Raw genomic sequence first — 21,851 nt, forward strand, 5'->3', positions numbered from 1 at the left:
AGCAGGAGAGGCCTCAGAACACAGGGTAGGGAATCCGGAAATCCACGAGCTGGGCCATCCTGCACAGGTCACGCAAGCTTTCTGAGCCTGAGTTTTCTCATCGGAGCAATGGGAGCTCAAACTTGTCTACCTCCTAGTGTTTCGCCAAGGATCAGATGAGATCACACCCGTTGAAGACACTCAAAATGCTACCCAAGTAGCAGTTCTGATAACCATTTTTAAAACTGTGTATGCAAGGTGTTTTGATGTTTTTGTTTTTTAGCAGGCAGAAGGAAAGAATCCAAAATTGTCATTCTCAGGTTCCAGTATGGGGAAGTAGCCTGGTATTGTTTTCATTGTTCTTTGTTAATTATCATTTATTCCTATTGAGATTTAGCTTCTCAATGAAGATGAACCCTCCCCAGAACCGCAGAGCACTGTGTGCCTCAACCACCCCCACTTCCTGCTGCTGCTTCTTGTAACCAGAGATGACTCGTTAGACTGATTTAAATAGAAACCTAGGAAAATCTTCCTGTGCTAGCATTTCATGGTTTATGATTCTTCCAGAGTTTGAGTCATCTGCTTAACACTAGTTGAGGTAAGGAAAAATTAGAAAAGACTGCTCCTCACATTGTCTCAGAAACTAGGGAATCTGTGAAATCCAATTTTTAAGAATTTGTAGTTGATATCTGTGCTCCATGTCAGAAGAAGAAAATAGTCATTTCTTTGAAGCATTTGTGAATTTTAGGGCAGGAAATGAATCTTAGCTGTGACATTTTGTTAAGTAAAGCCCCTTTCTCATAATCCCATTTGAAGCTATACCCATTTTTGTACCAGGAAACTCACACTCTATTTAAGAGAAACAGGAACTAGGAAGACACCCCCAAAATGATCAGTACTTCTCTCTCCTTCCCAGGAGAGCTTTCATTTCATGGTCCCCCAAAGGACATTTAAAATCAACACTGTCTACTTAAGGAGGGGCAGTCAGAGTTTCTGACCCCATGGCCCCACCTCCGATAGCAGGAAGGGGGTGCTGATGAGGAAGCTGGGTTGGTAAGCTGGGCAGCCCTGGGCAGCTGTGAAGGCCCAGGCACAAACCCATCCAGGGGCACCACAGAACCGTGGTGACATCATTCCTCACCCACAGGGTCACAGCAAAGATCCAGTGGGATCATATCTGCGGAAACACCTCCAGAGCAATGAAGCACTATTTAAATGTCAGCTTCATGTCATGATGTGATCTGTTTGTGACACTGTTGCATGAAACCGGCCCCGTGACCAGGAGCGCACACAGGGTGCAGTGCAAACAGACTGAAGACCATGATTCCTTAGGACTGGTGAAACTGTCTTTAAAGCTATGCAGTTCCATTTTTATCTCTCTCACCAAAAATGTAATAATTTAAGGAATTGGCAGTGTCAAGGCATCCACATCTTCAAGTATAATAGGAACTCTGATCCTAAAGGAAAACACATACACACACCAATTAGCTGCTCCTCCTACAGATAATACCAGAATCCAGCCTTGCACAAGCAGTTTCTGGCTTATACATTCACACAGGGAAGGAAAGTTGGATGCAAGTTGTTTTTGTTCTCCTTGTGGTTCTGTCCTGACCAGAGAATGAGCGAGAGGCACCAAACAAACCTGCAGTCCAAATTCAGTCTCCCCTAAAGCCACGGATCTATCGGGAGGTTCTAAATGTGTCACTTCAACAGGAGTCTAAATTTCTCCTCATCAGTTACCAACATGTTACCCAATGTATAACACAGAAAGTTGTGACGGCCTGAATTTGGTTTCTGTGTTCATGGTTTCACTGCAGTTTTTACCACCCTGCCGGCACTAACTGTGCTGCAGGCTGTATCTCAGCACCATGCTCGCGAGTCATAAATGGCCTTACTTAAATCCATACCTATATCTGTACTCTCTCTCCTCATCAGTTTGTTCAAAATTGATATCCCACTTCATGCCTCCCAAAACCTAGTTTTAATACTGTGGAAAGTCACGTCTGTCTCACGGTGCCCATGAAGCCTGACCCTGCCATGGAGACTTACAGGGAACACAGGGACAGAGTGGGGCAGCAATACAGGAAAAGGCTGTAACAGAAAGGAGCACCCGCAGGCACACAGTGGGGGACTTGGTAATTAATGGGTTGTGTTTTCTCAAAGTTTGCCTCACTGGACATGCAGTTACAATGCAACTGGATATAAACACCTTATCAGATTGTTCTCGAATAAGCCAATATAACATTTTGCTCCTGATATACCTAATATTCTGAAATGAATGCCTCCTTTCACGCAGAACATACCTTGCTTTGGGAAAGAACATGGCACAATTTAAGGCCTCCAAGGGCTGTATGGCGTCTTTTTCACCAAAACCAGAAATGTCCATGTCTTATAGGGGTGTGTGTGTGTGTGTGTGTGTGTGTGTGTGTGTGTGTGTGTGTGTGTGTAAGGTATAAGATGACAGGTTAATTTTATTTACAAAAGATTCATATGGGAATCATGAAGCTTGTTGAGCATCACTGGCAAATCATACCCTCCAATCAAACATCCTGTTCCCCTGAGCTCTTGAGCCAGTGAATGCAGTGAGCCGCACTCCTGGCAGAGAGCTGATAATGGTTGTGTCTGTGCTGCAGAAACCTGTTCACTATCAGTGCATTCATGGAGGTAAAGCTGGGGCTTATGGGAAGTATTTGGGCAAACAGAATAGAAGGCTGTGAATAAGAGCTATGGATAAAAACAACTCAGCCAAATAGGGGTCAGATAAGCCCTTTTATAACATGATGCATTGTTTATAGATTCAGATTAATCCTGATCAAACTCCCAAAACATGAGGACCAGATATAAGAAAGATCTGATATAGTTTAGCCTGTAAGGTGAGTGTAAGTCTGATAACTCAACAATAATACTGAAAATTGAGGGAGAGGACTCAGTGGTTTCCTCTTAACACTCTCTGGATATATTCAATAGCTATTTGACAATAAGCAGAGTGTGATCAAACAATCTTTCTCCAGAAAAGGCGATTGAGCCTCTTCTTATATAGCTGCATCTTAGGCAGATATATTAGTTGCTTCAAATAGGTCCCTGTCTCAGATCTGCTTCCCTAGAAGCAAGCCCCCAGCAGGGATTCTTTGCCATGTGTTACTGGGGAGTGGTCTTAGGGCACCAGGAGAGCCATGGGGCAGGCAGGGTTGGGAGCTGAGAAAATGTGTGGTCTGGGCTGACTGGGTATTAGCTTCAGCCTGACCTGGACAGGATCGCTACAACTTCTACCATGGTCACCCAGCTTCAGGAGGGGGCCAGACTACTGTGAGCCCTTCACAGCAACTCAGGGATGGGTGAGCGGCAGGACAGTAACAGATCCTCTGCACTGGCTCACCTGATCGGACCCGTACTGCATGGTAGATGTTCTCACCCCAACCCTGACCTCACCAAGGGCATGATAACATGACCTTAGGCACCTCACCTGACCTCTCTAACCATCAGTTTCCTCATCTGCAAAATGGGAGAGGGGTTAGTGTTGAACTGGATAATCCCCATACTCTCAGCTCCAAAGTACAATGAATTCAACAAGAGAAACTGGGGGAGGCTCACTGAGGAATTTGAGCAGTTTTCTATTCATGGAAGGGAGTTAACTAATGTAAATGTGTCCCTGACTGACCACTACATTAAAAACTCTTCTCTCACCTGGAACAGCTCTGGACTCACAGGCAAATCTAAGGAGACCAACAGTTAAGTTGTCCTGAAGACACATGTTCTAAAAGAGGATAGCAAGGCTCTGTTTTCAAATGAAGTGCTTTCAGGGCAGCTGACCCAAGGGAGTGTTAATGCAACCAGGCAACCTCCTTTTACTGACTCCTGCATCAAAGCCAGTTAGAGGCAAAGGCTGTCCCTGCAAAATGGCACGACCTCTGTGAACTTTTTGGAAAAATCTATCAAAATTACAAATACATTTACTCTTTGACCACACAGCCCCCTCTCTGAGAATTTATCCAACAAGCATATGTGTATGAAATGACATTTATATGAGTTTATTCACTGTGTTACTTTTTTCAAAGTAGTCCAAGGTTGGAAGCAACTAAGTAGTCCACTAATAAAGGCCTAGTTAAAAACAATACAACCATGGCACCTTCCGTACAGTAAAGTCCCATACAATCAAGAACATTCTGTACTGATGTGGAAAGTTCTCCATGATATATTGCTAAGTGAACAAGCAAGGGGAAGGACAGTGTACTATAGACCAGAGTGCATATTATAAACCCATATGCAGGTGTAATGTAAGTACGCCTCTTTCTGTATACAAATGTAGGTAATAAGAGTGTATATTTATATTCAAGTATATCCATAGCTATCTAGATGTTGGTATTTATTTAACTTGAAAGATACCAAAAAAACTTCTGGGAGTGGTCACCTATAAGGGATGAGGGAGTGGGAAAATGGGATGCATAGAGACATAGGTGGAAATGAGAATTCTCACCAAATGCCTTTTTATAAATATTCTTTCTGAATTTTTCCCAATGGGTTGTTGTGTAAGGAAGATGGAGCAACTGTTTGATTAAAAAATAAAATGAAAATTTTAAAGGCAGGCATCAGTCAAAACTGATCATTCCAACTTCCTTTATTTCATGCTTTAGTTTTTCAGGCCTTGGCAAACTAGAGTCAGGAGTTAAGTTGCAACAGAGACCATATGGCTCACAATGCTTAAAATATTGACTATGTGACCCTTTAAGAAAGCTTGCCAAGCCCAGCTTTAATTATGGAGTTGTTTGGAAAATAGCTGTGATTATACCTGTCAGTGAGCTTTGGATTTTGTCTCCTTGATATAAGCTTTTCTGGACCACAGGTAGGTGATGCACCAAGAAAATGAGGCAGATTATTATACCAGTTAAGAAAAACATGAACTCTGGGGACTGACAGCCCAAGTTTAAATCTTGGCTTTATCCCTCACTACCATGTGACCTTGGGCAACTTCTCAAATTCTCAGTTTCTTCATCTGTAAAAGGTAGATGGTAATAATGTCTCCACGTAGTTGTACGGAAGGTTAAGTGTGTTAATGTTGGCAAGAAGTTTAGCACCATACCTCTCAGTATTATCACCTAATGTTTTGATTTGTTTATGAACAGGGTGATGACCAGTTAAATATATTTGGAGAGGACACTGTGGGAGGTAAGTTTCCTTTGCCGATCAGACCAGTTATTTTAGTAGCTTTGAGCATGTCTTTTTTACTAAACTCTCACTAAGGGATAGTGAACTCCCAACAACATGTCCTTTTCCCTTAGCCGGGAACCACGATCAGGATTGGAACTCTCTGGATCCCTGCCCTCTTGGTCCAGTGAAAAACCAAAGAGATGCCTGACTAAGAGAGGCAGTGCCTCACTTTCCAGAGAACATGACCCCCAAGATGCCCAGTGAAAAGAGAATGCTCTGGCAGAATATGTGTGGGAAACACTTAATACTCAATCCCCTCAGGGAGAGTTGCTGGGTAAATAGCACAACAAGGCTCTCACTAGTCCTGCAGTAAAGGGAGCTGGCTAACTTTAATGCAACATTCTTCAAATTTCCTGGAACACAAAAGTTTCTCCTGCATAGTAGTTACTATTCTGCAGTATACCACTGGGACACAACCTAAGAAACACCCAAATTATATTGCTTTATAATTTTTGTCTTGTTAAAAGTCTTGCAAAAACTAAAAAAATTCAGCCATAATCAGCTACACATGGAACAGAAAATAGATAAAATCATGTGAATTTGAGATGGTCCAAAAAAACATAAGGTTCATGACTGACCTAGGCAAAATACCTTCTGACATTTTTGCTGTGTAATAAATGTTGTTATAATTACAGTCCATGGAAGTATGTTTGTATGGACTGTGAGCACATACAAGTAAGTTATTTGGCTTCTGAATAACCCCAGCTCTAATCCTGCACCGAGCCATGAGTATGAGGTAGTAGATAAAGTGTCACTTGGTGATGATGGCAATAGCAGTACGTGAAAATTTCAGTCACCAGCTCATACCATGGTGACTCATGGGGAAAGGCACAGAGACATGAGCCAAGTGCAAGTGATCAACTCAGTCCCAACTGCACAGGAATCGATTGACTGCCTAATAAAGTTTCCTTTTTTCCTGATTGTAAATTTAACACATATTCATTGTGGAAATTTTTTTAAGGTAGAAAATAAGAGCCATCTAAAACCTTATAACCTCTAAATAATCATGGTTAACATTCTAGAATATTTTATTCCAGTGTGTTGGCTATATACCTATTTTTACATAGTTTGAGATTACATGTATATATACAAATATTATCTCCAATTTTTTGTGCAATCATAACATAAACATGTTCCCATGTCATTAAAACCCCTTTACAAATTTAATTTGTAATGTCTACACTGTATGAATGTACCATCATTAATTTTTTAATAACTTTTTTAAAACTGGAATAGGATACAACCGTACCATAAAATAGTAATAATAATAATAATAATAATAATAACCACAGTCATTGTCTTGGATCCAAGTAGATCAAAATTTGCTTAGCCTCATAAAAGTAAACTGGAAGTCTGGGAACATGGGATGACCATCTAGTCCCACATGTTAAGAGCACCAATGTATCTGCCTTAATAAGAAAGCTCCAGATAACAGAATTTTTCCAGTCACCATGGGCTACTCTGTATAGAGACTGGAGCATTTCTTTTATTAAAAAAAAAAATTCATCCTTTGCTGTAAAAAACAAATGGTTCCAAAGACCCCAGATTCACTTCTTTCTTCTGCTTCCAGCTCCTTCTCCTCTGTCTCCTTTCCCTACTATCCCCAACCCAGTTCTTCATGTTGCATTCTCTCTTTCTGATAGAGTTGGGCCTTTTGCTCAGCCAACAGTGGATTCCTGCATAAATGTAGCATTGTGTATGTAGATGAAACACCCCATTTACTACAATTAGGTTTTATAATTGTTGGAGAATGATCTAACTTGCAAAAGTATTTACATCTACATGAAATATGAAGTATTAGTCAGAGTCCTGTCAGTTCTTTTTAAGTGTAAAAATTGCAAATTTGTCAACAAGATGGAAAATTAAAACCTTCTACCACTCTCCAGGTAATCACATTCCACCCATCAGTTTAGTCAACGCACACCCACAGGATGAGCAAAAGCACCACTTTCAGACCCCAGAAAAGAGCCCAGAGCTCCACCTAGACTAGGAACTTGGGCTGACTCCATCCAGTCCCGCCCTGCTCCTCTCCCAGGACTTCCCCACTCAGAGGACTGCTCCAAAGCTCCACAACCCATGATCAGGATTGCACATCCCAGGGGCCACCAGAAAACACCAAGTACCTTTGAATTCTATGTCTTCACTTTAAAACTTTATGCAAATTCTCATGAAGTGAAAAATCACAAGATCCTACATTATATTACTATCTATTCAGAGTATCTTGAAGTTTGACAAGTACCTGTCTTAGCATAGAAGTTAACAAGAATAATAAAGGATTTGAAATTATCTTCATTTACTCTATGAGCAGCCTCATGTGTTCAGCTGAGGGAAGCATCCAGCCTCAGATGTATCTTGTGTGTCCAGCATGGTGCTCTAAAAACTTGACCTTGAACGTTAGCTCCTGTTTGCCAGAGTACACGACACTCCACACCCACCCACCTGACTGGTTTAGAATTTTTGCCTGGCCTTTGCCTAAGTACATCAAAGAACCCTTTCTGGAAGTTTTTGTTTGTGGAATCAGCCTACCACCCCTTCCACCCGCCTGTGGGTGTTAGACTCAGATGCTCAGATGTAAGCCAGTCTGAGGTTGGACTCAAACATGGTAAGATTCTCCGCCCCTCCGAGGGCCTGCTTCTTAAGCTTTGCACGATTCTCATTTGTTCAGGATGACCTCTGGGTTGGAGCAGTGCTCCCTAAGTGGCTTCTACACATTCCCACTGTGAACTTCAGAGCAGCATGAACTAACTTATAACTGTGCTCTTGACCTGCCCTGACACTTTTCCTCCAGGGCAGAAGCCTGACCCTGCCTGGCAGAGTTGAGTTGGCAGCCTGTGGACGCCCATGCTGTGATAGCGTGTGCAACCCCTGAACCCATGTAGAGTCTACTCTTCATAGATGAAGCTCTGTGGCCTCAAAGCAGGGGGGAATTACTTGTCTCTGTCCCTCTCAGAAACAGGCTTGGGTGGGACTGCTCTGTCCTCTGTCTCAGGTCCTTTCTCTAAACTCTTATTTTTGGTTGGGGGATTCTCTGCTTCCAGACTCAAGAACTATCCACTGGCATTTTCTGAGCCCAGAGACCCTGAGCTCACAGAACCATTCCCGATGCAAGCGTTTGCTGTGCTCTTTTCTTTGGTGACCTCTCACCCAAGGTCTTTTACAATTTTGGTTTACTTTAGAAAGACATTTTAACATGCAGCAATAATAGAATCCTAATTTTGGCCAAGGGACAAAGAGGGTCATTTTCTCATGAGCCCATTTATTTACAGGAACCACAGAATCATAGGTATTTGAACCAAAAGACAACAGAGATCATTGGGTCCAACAACTTTATTTTATAAATGGAGAAACTGAGGTCCCAGGAGAGGAAGCCACTTGCCTAGGTCAAGTCAGGTGACAACAGGACCAAAAATGCAGCTTTTGTCCACCTGTCCCTGGGGGCTTCCTGCTCTACCACGAGATCTTTTAGGACTCCACAAACCAGAGGGTTTCACACTTCACCAAAAATACCAGTCATTTCTTTGCCTTAAAGCAGTGGTTCCCAAAATTCAGTCCTCACTTTGCCACCTTTGTGATTTTTATTTCATCACTATACTTCCTATACTGTATATTACTTACTAAAATATTTCTCTAAATGGACTCACTGTTATTATTTAAATACATTCATCTTAAAAGGAAATTTTATGTTGATACCTTACATGGAAAATAGCATTATTTTCTGTAAATAAGAACTATTTTTTAAAATAGTGTCTTCCAGACTCCCTCCTTGTTTTTTAACACTTCTTTATTAAAAGAAAGATTAGCAAATGTGAAATAAAACAAAACTGAGACACTTAGGATAATTTTGAAATAATTTTTAAAATAATCTTTCTTTGTAATTCATACTGTTTAATGTTTATTGGTTTTTCTACCTAAAATTCATAGTCCGTGTTAAAATAAAACATGTTACCTGGGTCTGGGAATAAGGTGAAATATGATCATTGGTGCCTATTAATTATGGTCTATAAACATATTTACTCAACTTCAAGCTTTTATCAAATAAAACTACAAGATTTTGGTTGTTATACAATCTGAGTAAAACCAGGGTTTCAACACAGCATTTCTTGCAAGTAACATAAATTATTCTTACTTTAAAGGTTCCATGGAAGACCTGAGGAAATGTAAAATTATTTTCATGATTGGTAAGTAACAACCCTCAGATTTTCTAATGCAATTGCTAATAATAACAACTTGGTAGGAAAAAAAAGAATATTCATTTCTCACCCTGTTCTGAAGTCATGCCTCTTTTTGGTTAATATAACACCCAGAGGCTTCCAGATTGTTGCTTTCATCTACACAGTTTTATGTTGCTTTTGGCTTTGCGTATTTTCAGCATAGACAAAGTAGGACTCAGGAACATCAAACTCCTGAGTTCAGCTCTACAATAATAAAATATATTATAGTCCCATGAGTAAGAGAATGCTGTATGTTAAAGCCAACTCACACATTTTCTGTTTGAGCCATGACCTTCCCCTCCTAAGCTAAATATGTCAGTGATGTATCCAAATAGACCTTAATAACCATACCCTACATTCCATATAGTTAACAGTGAAAACAATCTTATTTGTGTTATGCCCTAGTACTATGAGAGTCATTGGTAAATTAGTTGTTGGAGAAAATTCATTTGGGGTTAACCAGCATTTTCTGAGCACCTCCTGTGCTCCAGATTATCTCATCTAATCCTTCCAAAATCCTATAGGTTGGTCATCTATCTCTATTACATATCTCTTACACAAATGAGGACACTGAATTTTACAAAGATTAAGGCATTTGTCCAAGGTCACATAGCTAATGAGTGTGAGAGCCATGATTTCATGGAAATCAATGGGAGTAGTTATGCAACAGTTAAAATTGCACAGAAGAGTACAAAATACTGTCAGGTACCTCCTAAAACTTAGTACTTTTCCCTCTTATTATTCAAGTCTACAGAAAAGTGAATAAACCTATCTTTGCATTTTTCAGAAAATATCTGTTTATACTCAGAAATAAAGAAGAGGTCCACACCTCCTCCATGAGTGGGAAAAAGAATGGTTATCAACACCCTAGAAATACCATGGGATAAACTTAGAATCTTGCACCCTAAAGTCAGGATGCTTCTTTAGAAATATCACAGTAACTCTCCCTCATTGTCAGATGAGGAAACTGAGTCTCAGAGAATTTAAAGGGCTTGATCAAGGTTAGTCAACCAATTGGTGGCAGAAAGGAGACCACGAATGTTGTTCCCTTTCCTAGACCCCTACCACCACCACCACCACCACCACTCAGTTATGTGGGCTATAATTCTGGACTGTCTCCCACATCCAACATCCACCAAATGCTTTGTTGTTAAAAAGGCAATAAACTGCTGAAACAGAACAACCTGGGTCGAGTGTTTGAGATGAGGTGGGTGATTACTGTAGGGCAATCAGGGAGGGCCTCTCTGTGGAAGTGACATTTAAGCAGGGAACTAAAGGAAGAGATGGAGTGACTGAAGGGGTTAATGGGAGGTGGTAAGAGGAGGAAGAATTCCACCCAGAGAAACAGCATGTCTTAAGCCCAGCCTGACTGGCTTGCCTCTAGTCAACCTTAGCCATGGAAACTGAATGGACTCGTGCCACACTTATTTTACATTCTTTGCAGAAAGTAACAGCACACTATTTCTACTTAAGAAAGAGAAACCCAGCATCATCATTTCAAAGAAAATTCTCCTTTCCACATAAACTTTATTCAATTCTTGGCATCATAGCCATACACAATTATACTTTCTACTGGGCTTTTATCCTTGGGGCCAAATTAGGAAAAGGACAGACTTTTTAAACTTAAGTTCAGGAATGCAAAGAATGAGTCCTTATTATCACATAACAATCTGGTTTTTAATAATGTGTACTTTAAAAAGCTTCTAAAAATAGTACAGCATGCTTTGTAGTGGTTGTTATTGTCTCTAGCAATAATATTATTTCAGATTTATTCACCGCTTAACCCTCACAACTGAATTTTGAGAAGTATTTTCCAATATCCCTTCCATCTGTACAGACAGATGTAACTAAAAACCTCAGCTCATCTATTACTATGTCCTGTGCCCTTCAGAAAGTCAGATAGCACAATGTAACATTTTCTGCATCAGACAAAGCTGGAGGCCCCCAAGGATCCACAGACTACTCTAAGAACTGCTGCTCTGAATGAAGGTTTTACTCCTATCAGTGAAACTCTCCTATATTTCAACTTATTGGTCAGTCACCATTTCAATAAAAAGAAAAGATCTCAGCTTACTGTTTGGGCAATAGAAGGTGCAAAGCCACAATGATAGGAGAAAAAAATGATTGTTCTCCTAGGGTATTTACTGAGTATTTTAGGAGGGTGTTTACTCTGCTTGAAAATTAAGGTCTTAGTTCTAAGCACTTCTTTGACAGATGGAAGAATGGTATTTGAGGCTGTTTTATATTGCAGGTCAATTTGAAGCTTGTTAAAATACAGAGGATGTCATAGACACACTCATAGCAGTTCCGATGAATTTTAATTAAAGAATCAGTTCATTTCAGTGAAATAAGTGTGGTTTTATCTATATGAGAAGATGGCTGAAATTTTCACTTTTCAAATTATTATCTTGACATCTACCCGGACAAGTGGGGTTGGAACATTAGCCAGAAGCTTGATTGATGTTCTTACTATTAGTCTTAAGATAAAATTAATGTGCCTAAAGCTCTCTTCCCCTGTTTTAAAGTATCCTGGCTCCTTTTGTCCACAGAAAGGCCCAGACTCCTTAGCCTGGTCTTCCAAGCTCTCTCCCGGCTGGCCTCCCTGTGCCTTCCTGCTTCCCACTACGCCCCACGGCAGTCTTGGGCTCCAGTCCTGCCTACGTCTTTATTATCCCTTGAGCTTCCCTTGCTTTTGCCAGGCCTTCCACTTGGGGGTGTCCTCCCCCACCTAACCACCCCCAAGGCCAGGTTTCAGTCCTGCTCCCTATGAGGTCCTCCTTCCTGACCAGCAGCCCACCTCCCCTGTGCTCCTCCAGCCCTTCTGCCTGCATCCCTCAGTTAGATGCCCTGCAATAACTGGGAAAACAAATATTTGTTGGAATGATGTATTCTTTAGGAAGCAGGGTGGTCAGTTTTCATAACAACCAAAATAGCAACTGGAATTCCTGAACTGGACCTGACAGGCAGGCTGCTGTTGCTGTGGCTATTAAGATGATTTCAGGTTAATTAGGAGTCTAATCAGATGCTGCTTACCCTGTGTAGTTGCTACCCTCTCTCTGAGAACAAGCAACACCAACTTTTCCCACCTCCCCTAAGCCGGTGCTATTTTTTGCTCATTTGCAAAATTGGCCTCAGTGGGGGCAGGTAGTAGCATGGCTGCTGTCTGAATGGGGAAATGTTCCGAGGAGGTGTATCACTGGGCCACAGGGAAGAGTAGCAAGGTTGGATGTCGTTGGCCCTTTGAATGTTGTGCGGATATTACCCCTTTGTTAGTGAAGAAGGCAGCTCAGTAGCTGTCTATGAAGAAATACCTTCAGAAGGATAGAAAAGGGACCTCACAGGGTAAGGGCTGGTGATCAACAGGTTGAAAAGGTTCTGTGGACTTTGGCTGTTCACACGCAAGCTGTAGGAACTGTGCTCATGTACACAACTAGGGTTCACGCATTGCTGAGAATAGAAAATTATTCGGAAAATGTAAAAATATCCTTAAAGAGCCTCATTATGTCCCACTAACAGGATCCTACAGTTTTCATAACCTTTTCTGGTACAATTCTTTCCTTTTCTCTTATTTTTTATCCTTTTGATCATTTTCTTGCTATTATCCAATCTATCTTGGCTTCTTTTTCCCTTCTCTGCTTTTCATAGCCTGCCTATGCCCAAAATATGACATAACTTGAGTGCCCATTAATTCCTACCAAGCTTTGGTAGAAGTGTTGCAATTTGGAAAATCATTTACAGATATGTGATACAAATAGCATAATGACCAGACATCATTCAATTGCTGTAACTTTGATTTTTGTCTGGGACACAGATGGACACAGCACATTAGCATTGGTGCTGATAAACTGCTTTTAAGTAGTAAGCTTTGGGAGACATCTTTATAATATTTTCTATTTTGTGCATTTTTAAATATTGCAGACCAATCCTGTTTATTTCCTTGAGTAAACTGAAGAAATGGGTATTTTTGCTTAAAGCTCAATATTCCAATGCCTGTCATTACTTCACTGTCACCCTGTTGTCATTTCATTGTCTTGTTCTCAAAGATCTATGAGTTGATTAAATCTTTAGAGAGTATCTACTTGCGGCTCAGACTGAATATTTTTTGTGATATTGACATGCATATTTGTTTAAACGAAAAATGAAAAACAGTCTGATTGTTTTAACTTAAGGTAGGTATAGTAGAGGCCAACATTTTTTGAGCACTTAACACACACCAGGCCCTGTATAAAACACTTTTCAATACCATCATTTTTAATGCTCTGTTCTATGGAGTATTATCAGCATCCTGACTTTTCATATTTTCATCCTGACTTTAAGATATTAGAAACATTAAATGGACATTAAGCATTAAATAGTTTGCTAGTAAGTGATGGATCTGGGGCTTGAAAGTGTGGGATTTCATCATTGGCAACAAAGGCTCCCTTACTTTCTTTCTTTTCAAGAAAATATCTGCCAGATCCCCAAGTCTGAAAAACCATAGTTTAGCTGTTAGTCGATCTTTCAGAAGGTAAAAATGGTGTTCACCTGAAGAAGCAACTACCGAAGCAACTCGAACATACAGTGCCTCTCCTGGTGGAAACCGTTATACCTTTGTGTGCTGAAGTGCCCTACATGTACTCCATATAAAATAGGATAATGATGTGTACTTAAGGGTCAAAATTAAATAAAATTAATCTTTTTACTGCTTCATCAAGGATATTCTTAAGTAACACTGCCTTTTTCAATTGCCAGTTCATGGTGGTGAAGAATACATGACTAGTAGAGTCAGATGCCACTGCCTTGAATCGCACCACAGTTTACAACCATTGCTTCTAAACCATCAGTAAGCAGTGAATAGTTTCTCAGTGTTGTACTGAAAACTGGGACCCCCAGGGTCTGGGGACCACACTTTGAGAATGACCACCCTAGGGTTAATCAGGGTAGGACATGTATGGAGCAGGAAGATGAACACCCAGACTTAGCATCTGGGAGAACTTGGAGGAAAAACGTGCCTTGAGCCTTGCTTTCACTTGTCCTTTCAAAACAAATAATCTCACAAATGTGGGGGAGGGGTCAGGGAAAAACAGGTGCATCTACTGGAATCCCCTGTTTCTCTGGGCTCCCGTGGGCCTGGAAAGTCTCTGAATATTTCTCTGTACCTAGCGGTGCACGGATGCCTGAAAGGAAAGTCTGGGCGCTTGTCGGAATTGAGCAAAGAGGAATGCCTCGGGAGGACCAGCAGGAGGCGCTGCAGCTGGGACTGGTGGAAGGTGGAGAGGGCACACCTCAAGGGATCAGCAGCCCCAGGAAATGTAGGCCTGTAGGAAGCGTGAAGAAAACCCGTGAGATGGAAGAATAGCCTGACATGGAGACTGAACTTTGAACTTGACTTAGTCCATTGAGGCTGCGATAATGAAAATACCATACACTGGGTGGTTTATAAACAACAGAAATGTATGTCTCACAGCTCTGGAGACTGGGAAGCCCTAGATCAAGGCACTGGCAGATTCGATGTCTGGCAAGGGTCTGTGTGCCCTGGTTCACAGATGCCAGCTTTTTCGTGTAACCTCCCCCAGTGGAAGGGGCTAGGGAGCTCTCTGGAGGCTTTACTATAAGGGCACTAATTCCACCATGAGGGCTCAACCCTCATGACCTACTTAGCTCCCCAAAGCCCCCACCTCCAAATACCATTGCCTTGGGCTTTAGGATTTAACATATGGATTTGAAGGGGACACAAACAGTCTCTAGCAAACTAGACTATCAAGGTTATCAGAAACACTGGGTGGATGAGACTAAGAAACTCAGACTAGACTTGAATTTCCACAAATAAAAACAGGAAGCTCATGAGCTAGGCTGGGTTCCAGGAAGGAACAAGTTTCCATCCTGACCCTCCAGCCTCAGGTGTGCCCTCACTGTGAAGCATCATCCTTGCACTAGACACAGACGCATGATTGCTACAGGTCTGTCTCCCCTGAAGGCATGCAGTTGGGAGAGGCCCCTTTGGCACCCTCTTTGCTGATGCCTATATTTTCAAAGACCAGGACATTCAGAATGGGAGAGTAAAGCAAGACAGACATTGGGCCAGTTTTCAAGAGAGCCTCAGATGCATTTACAAACCAATGGGATGTCTTTCTAATGATGGAGAAAAGCAGGCATTGTGTGCTGACAATAAACCTACTTAACTACTTAAGCCTTTTCACAGCAAAAAGTCTCGAAGTAATGTTGAACTAAAACAAAACACTTTCATCATTTGATCAGACCAAATTAAACCTTTATCAAGGGCTTACTCTGCTTGAAGAGTTGTGAGATTCAAAAGGACATTAAGCAACCCTTGTAAACTGCATGACATAACAGAAATGGGGTCGGTTTTTCCCATGTTTTTAAAATTATTTCCTCAAAGAAAGAAATGTTGCCAAGTTAATTAAGAGTCATCCAGAAGGGCAAATTACTGCTAAAAAGAAAAGAACACAGTGAGTGTTTTACCTGGTAATGTAAATGGGGACTTCACACTCATTGTCTCCCTACCCTTTTATTGAGATCTTATTGGAAAGACCAACAGAATGAAGTTTTAGGTACTCAGCCTATTCACTCAGTCAAGGCCACATCTCCAGGCCTGGCTCACTGAAAGACTCTTTTGCTTCTTCTAAGACCCACTGATCTTAGGTGATCAGTGGATGCTGGCAGATGCTACAGACTCCAGCAGGATCCAGCCCTGGAAATGAGGGAACACCCAAAATCTTGTACTTGTGTCCAAACTCTCTGTGTCCCGTGGGCTAACCTCTTAGCCTCTCTCAATTTCTTTTAAAATGGCAAAATAATATTTGTTCTCTATCTACCCCAAATTCAAGCAGCCAGTGAGTCAATACACTGTTCTCTTCATCAGAAGCATATACAACAGAGACACAGCCCCAAGGAGATGAAGTGCAAAGGCAATTGAATAAAATCAAAGTCCCCATTCTCTACCCCTAAAATATTTACTTTAAGTACCTAATAAGAGTTTTAAAACTAGCAAAAATGGGTGACTTTACTATGTTCCAGATACCATGCTGCCCTTAAACATACCTTATTTAATTCTCACACTGATTATCAGTATTCATATTCTTCCACACTTTACAGATAAAGAAAGGAGGCTCCAAAAGGTTAAGTAAATTTCCCAAGGATACACAGTTAGGAAGCTACAGAGTTGGGACTCAGACCTCAGTTGTTTATTCTCCAAGCTCCATGCTCTTAAAGTGTCTGTAGATGAAGAGGCCAAAACATAGGTGAGGTTCTGGAAGGAGAGTGGATGAAGGAAGTTTGCCACAATAAGTTGAATAAATGCCTCAATTTTCTATTTTACTTTTTTCTGTGTATCTAGCTACTGATATCTGAAAACGAAAACAAAATGATAGTTCATCAAATGAATATCAATGAATCAGACCTCTGAGTGCCCCAGCCATGTTTCTCCCAATTATATGAATTCTATTCAAAACAGGAAAACATTTGAATCCATAGAGTATCTCAACCATTACACCACCTCCCCCAACACTGATTTCAGAACATACACTGCATCTTTTACTAAGAAGGCATGTCATAGGCACTTTTATGTGAGCATTACCAAAAATACTTCAGAAGAGTCAGGGCAAGAATGAGCAAGTGTTTGAGAATATGATGCTGGGTGCATCTCTGGGAACCTGGTACCTCTGAGATTCTCTTTGTAGTTTGAATGGAGTACCTTGACTGCATATTGATCTCAAACAATGGCTTAGTATGGAGGTAGCGGAAAAAACAGCCTAGACCAGGGGATAAACATACATCAGAAGGGTTGTTTAACTCTCCTATGATTCTTGCATTAGGTAAATACTCCTTTGGATAACTTTCGTTAATTCATTTAATTCATTTATTGAGTTTCTACTATATATCAGCAAAGTAACAGGCCTGAGCATGCAAAGATGGAAGATGAGGCTCCTTAGTCTTAAGGATGTTGTAGGGAGGAAGCACAGGTTAGCACAGGTTCATGTATGCAACGGCAGGAGCATAAGTAGGGAGAGAAAGACTGGAGTGTGTGTCCAAGAGCAGAGAAGGGAGGTTGGGGCTGAGTGCTGAGGAAGAAAAGGACTTGGCCAAGCGCTGAGGAAGAAAGAGGTTGGAGGGAGAACAAGTGTGCAAGGAGACCGTAGAGGTGGGAGGCAGAGCTGGAGACAGGAGCAAAGTGCAGACCGTGAAAGGCTGAAAAGTATGGACTGCATCCTGCAGCAACAGGGACTCGTCAAGTCTCCTGTCAGTCACGTGGCATCAGACTCAGATTGGGAAGCGTGCTCTGGCCCAGAGGAGCCTAGTGCCCACCAGGGAAGCCAGTCAGGAGGTCATCAGGACAGTCACCAGGTGCGGAGCAAGGAGGCCATCAGAGTGGAAAAGAAAAACAGATTCAAGGGATTTTAGGAAGTCGAATCAAGAGGTCATAAAGATCCATTGAGTGTACCGGTGAATGTGAGAAATTAGCATGACTCACGAGTGGCTGGCTCAGAAACCAGGTAAACAGAGGTGCCATTCAAGGGGATAAGGAATACGGAAAAAAAATGGGTTTTGAGAGAGTGATGAAGAGTTCAGTTTTAAACATTTTAAGATTGAGATGCTTATGGAACATCCATGAGGTAATATACGTTAAACAATAGGTTTTTGAGATATGGTACCCAAAATACAAGTTCTGGCTGTGGACACAGATGTAGAATTTGCCGGGATATCGATGACAGGCGAAACCATGCACGTGTGGGGACCACCCTGAGCCTGGGGAGAGGGAGGTGGAGGGAGGCTGAGACCTGGAGCCGCAGGAGAAGAGAGGAGGAGGCAGAGTGAATGCCAAGGGCACGCGGCCTCATAGGAGGCGACGGAGGAGGGAGCTTCCATCTTGGAAAGTAAAATAAAATGTAACAAAAATTGTCTATTGGGTTTGGCTACCAAGGAGTTGTTGATGACTTTGGTGAGAGGGGTTCTGGTGGGACAGAAAAGTGTAAAGCCAGTGAGTTCGGGGGTTATCGGGAGGTAAGAAAATGAGGATGCGTATCAACTATACTTCCAAGAAACTGGACTGAGAGAAAGAAAAGACTTAGGGCAGTATCTAAAGAGAAAGGAAGGTCAAGAGTGGAATATTTTTAAAATATGAGAGAGTCACTTACGTTTTTATTAAGAGAAAGGCAGTACAGAGTCTAATTGAGAGCATGAACTCCTTGAGTTCAGAACTCCCCCATGTCCCGGCTGTGTGACCTTGAGCCTCATCCTTATACCCGTTCTTGCTTGTAATGTGGAGGTAATGGTAGTACCCAGGCCATAGGGTTGATGTGAGGACTAAATAAGTTAACACATATCACCGGGCTCTTAGTAAATATTCAGCAGCGTTAGTTGTCATTGTAACTGTTAGATGCTGAGTGAGGGGAGACAACCCATAAGAAGATAGGAGCCTGGGAAAGCGGGGAGGAGAATGGGATCAGAAGTGAATCGGAACACGGGGAAGGTACCTACAACATGGGGGGGCCGTAACAGAGGTTAAGAGGTAGTAAGTTTCTGCATCTGTTTCTGGTGTCCTTTGTTAAAAGTAAACACTCCCTTAAACGACCTATTAAACGGGGTTTCACCTGGAGCAGCAGTGGTTGGCTGGGAGCAGAGAGAGTCGAGTGAGAAAGTATCTCTTAGGCTTTGGGCTTATTAACCCTGCCTCTAGGCTGCCATTTCCTCTTGTGGACACATTGCTGCAGTTGTTTACAACACAGCACAGATGTCGCTGTAGGAGGACATGTTTAACTTTGAGGAATGAAGCAGGAAAACAAGCCAGGGATGCAGGGGAGGGTAACTATTCTGGCCTTCCTCAAAGTAACATTCCCAAAGTACTTGCCTTTCATTTTTCTCCAGGCTCCAGAACCAAGAGTCTCAGAACATCTTTTTAGCTATAAAGAAACATATTTAAACCATCCATGAGGTGGTCAAGAAGAAAAGACTCTCTCCTCTTGTAACTGAGCACAGCTATTTTGCTTTAACGTAACATGGTCATGTGACCACGTTGATAATTTTTTCTCATATTGTCTGGGGCACTGACCTGAAGGCATGCTCTTTATGGTCCTACCATACATGCTTCAAGGAATGCCTCTATCAGAAAGTGGATCACCATGTTAGAGCCACACACACCGACTCACACCAGCCACACGACCTCAGTTTTAAGGAGAGGTGACCTATGTGTTCCAATTACATATTTCCCTGCTTGAGCTAACTCTTATGGTAAATGAATGGGAAGCTGGTACAGGCAAAGCACACAGAGAACATGGTCTTATGGTCTTATTTCTCTTGGAAGTCCTCAACTTGTTCCGGGTGGAGCTGTTGAGGCGAGCCTGAGACCACCCCTGGTCCCAATGTCTGTTGTTGAGAAAGGAAGGGCATGTTAAGCAGTAAGCAGCCTGGCTGAGCCAGCAGTCTCCTGGAGTCTGCCTGGGATTCCCTTCCACGGATCACTTGCCTGAAGGCGAAGACAGCCAACTAATTGGAGAATGGTTTTTACTAAATCTCAAAGACAGAGACCGTGCCCTTTTTTTTTTCCTTTTCTTCTTGTTTCTCTCAGCACCTATCAGGATGCCTGGCACTTAGTAGGCATTCAGTATGTATCTTTAGAATGAATGAATGAATTGAAGTGGAAGATGAGGAAAGCTCAGGAAAAAAAGTTAGTGTCCCGAAGCTCCCAAGCGTAGTTGTGGTAAATAAAGACCCATTGTCAGAAACAAGTGTACTGACCTGTCTTCTACCAACGACCACCTTGAGCTCAAAGCAAAACTATAGGTGTTGGCCATTTTTCAGAACAAACCATAACTAAGGGACTCTTCCTCTGAATGAGTCCTGTACAACCAGTATGGAGTCTTCGTAAAGTCTTCTTGGCCCCTTCCCACTAAAACAAAAAATCATGGCTTTTAGTAAGTTTTGCTGAATAAAGTAGCATATGGCTTCTGTATCAGAATCAAGTTCCAGTCCACCAGTGGTGGCATAGATAACAGGAAGCAAAATACAAAACAGATAGCAACTAAAGCATTGCCTTTGTGGTACTGATTCTGAGTGTTACCATTCAAAGAAGGGAGTATGGGCTGGAGCTGATGTGTTGTTAAACTGTCATTACTGATGGGAGGGCAAGAAAAGGCTGTAATACACATCATTACTGCAGGAAGTACAGGGGAGAATTTCTTGAAATATTTTAATGTCCCCACCCCTCAAGGGGCTTCTATCTGTATGATGAAGCAAGAATTGATGCTTAAGAAAAATTTAGAACCAATACAAGACAGCATAGCATTAATTAACAAAGGAGTTATCAGTGAATGTTAGCAAGGGCGAGAGGACAAAGAAAGCACAATGGCTGAATGGGTGGTAGCTAGTTCCAGGAGAAATTTAGAACCGAGGGGAGCCTCAGAGAATGGATGGGACCCCCTAAATTTAAGAGAGGGCTTAGAAGAGAGGGATTCCAAGAGGGGAGACTTTAAATACAGAACAAATCACAGTAGTAGGAATATGCCCCTCATAGCTCAGAAGCAGGAAGGAAATGGACCAAATCATGGAAGCCCTGGATGCAGAGGAATGATGTGATGAAGGTGATGTTGACCGAGGACCGGTCTGGGGTTGGTGAGCAGGCATGGAAAGACCAAGACGGAAAAACTGCTCTTGATGCATTTGCTCGTATACATCTCCTATTTACCTTTCTAGTTTCACAGGTTTTTGTTTTAATGCTGTCAGGGAAAATAGGGATGGGGGGATGTCAACTAGTAAAGGTTTGCTTTTGAAGTATCTCAGACCAAACAAAAATAACTGATCAGAGCCCTGGTTATCAAATCCTCTCCAAAAAAAATAAGCCTGAATTAAAATGTTAATCCCAATGCTGCACATCACTGGAATGTGTAAAATGAAAGACTGTGCCCATTTTACTCACTCCTCTCCAGCAGGAGAAGCACAGAGCTCAGAGAGAAGTCAGTCTAGCTTAATTACCTGGCCAATTTAGGAAATGAATCTTGAGCATCACTGACAAATAATCATCCAGCCTTAATTTCAATACTTTAAGCAACAAGGCATTTACTATCTTATGAATAATGGCATAGCTAATAACAATTTGCCCTATTTGGAATCTGAATGAGTGTGTTTTAGTTCAGTTGAAAGCTTTTAAAAATAGTAATGGTAGTTAAACAAGGTAGAAATTCCCTTTTCACATAAAAATCTATGTGCAAATAGTTATCATCTAGTATGACATGCTGTGATCTCAAAGACTCAGTTACTTATATTTTGTTACTCTTCTATATGACTTCTCCAGAGCCACCTCATGTCCTATAATGGCTGCTGGTGCTCCAGCCATTATGTGTTAAGTTCATTAAATGGAAAAGAGGAAATGGGGGAGAAAAACATGCTTTTTCCCTTTAAGGACACTTCCTGGAAGTTGTCCTTAATGGGACATTTCTGCTTATGTTCCATCAGTCACAAGAC

General features: G+C 41.7%; 1 protein-coding gene across 2 annotated transcripts in view; it reads left to right on the forward strand.

Annotated features, from left to right (window-relative positions):
* AK5 (adenylate kinase 5) overlaps positions 1-21,851 on the forward strand; it is a 228,262-nt gene that overhangs the window by 164,984 nt on the left and 41,427 nt on the right. For both annotated transcript variants that reach the window (XM_036890337.2, XM_036890336.2), the window contains exons 9-10: positions 5,100-5,142; positions 9,318-9,362. In XM_036890337.2, the coding sequence (XP_036746232.1) occupies positions 5,100-5,142; positions 9,318-9,362 (88 nt within the window). The remainder of the gene's footprint in view (positions 1-5,099; positions 5,143-9,317; positions 9,363-21,851) is intronic.

This window comes from Manis pentadactyla, chromosome 4, assembly GCF_030020395.1.
Source record: "Manis pentadactyla isolate mManPen7 chromosome 4, mManPen7.hap1, whole genome shotgun sequence".
Classification (NCBI taxonomy): Eukaryota; Metazoa; Chordata; class Mammalia; order Pholidota; family Manidae; genus Manis; species Manis pentadactyla.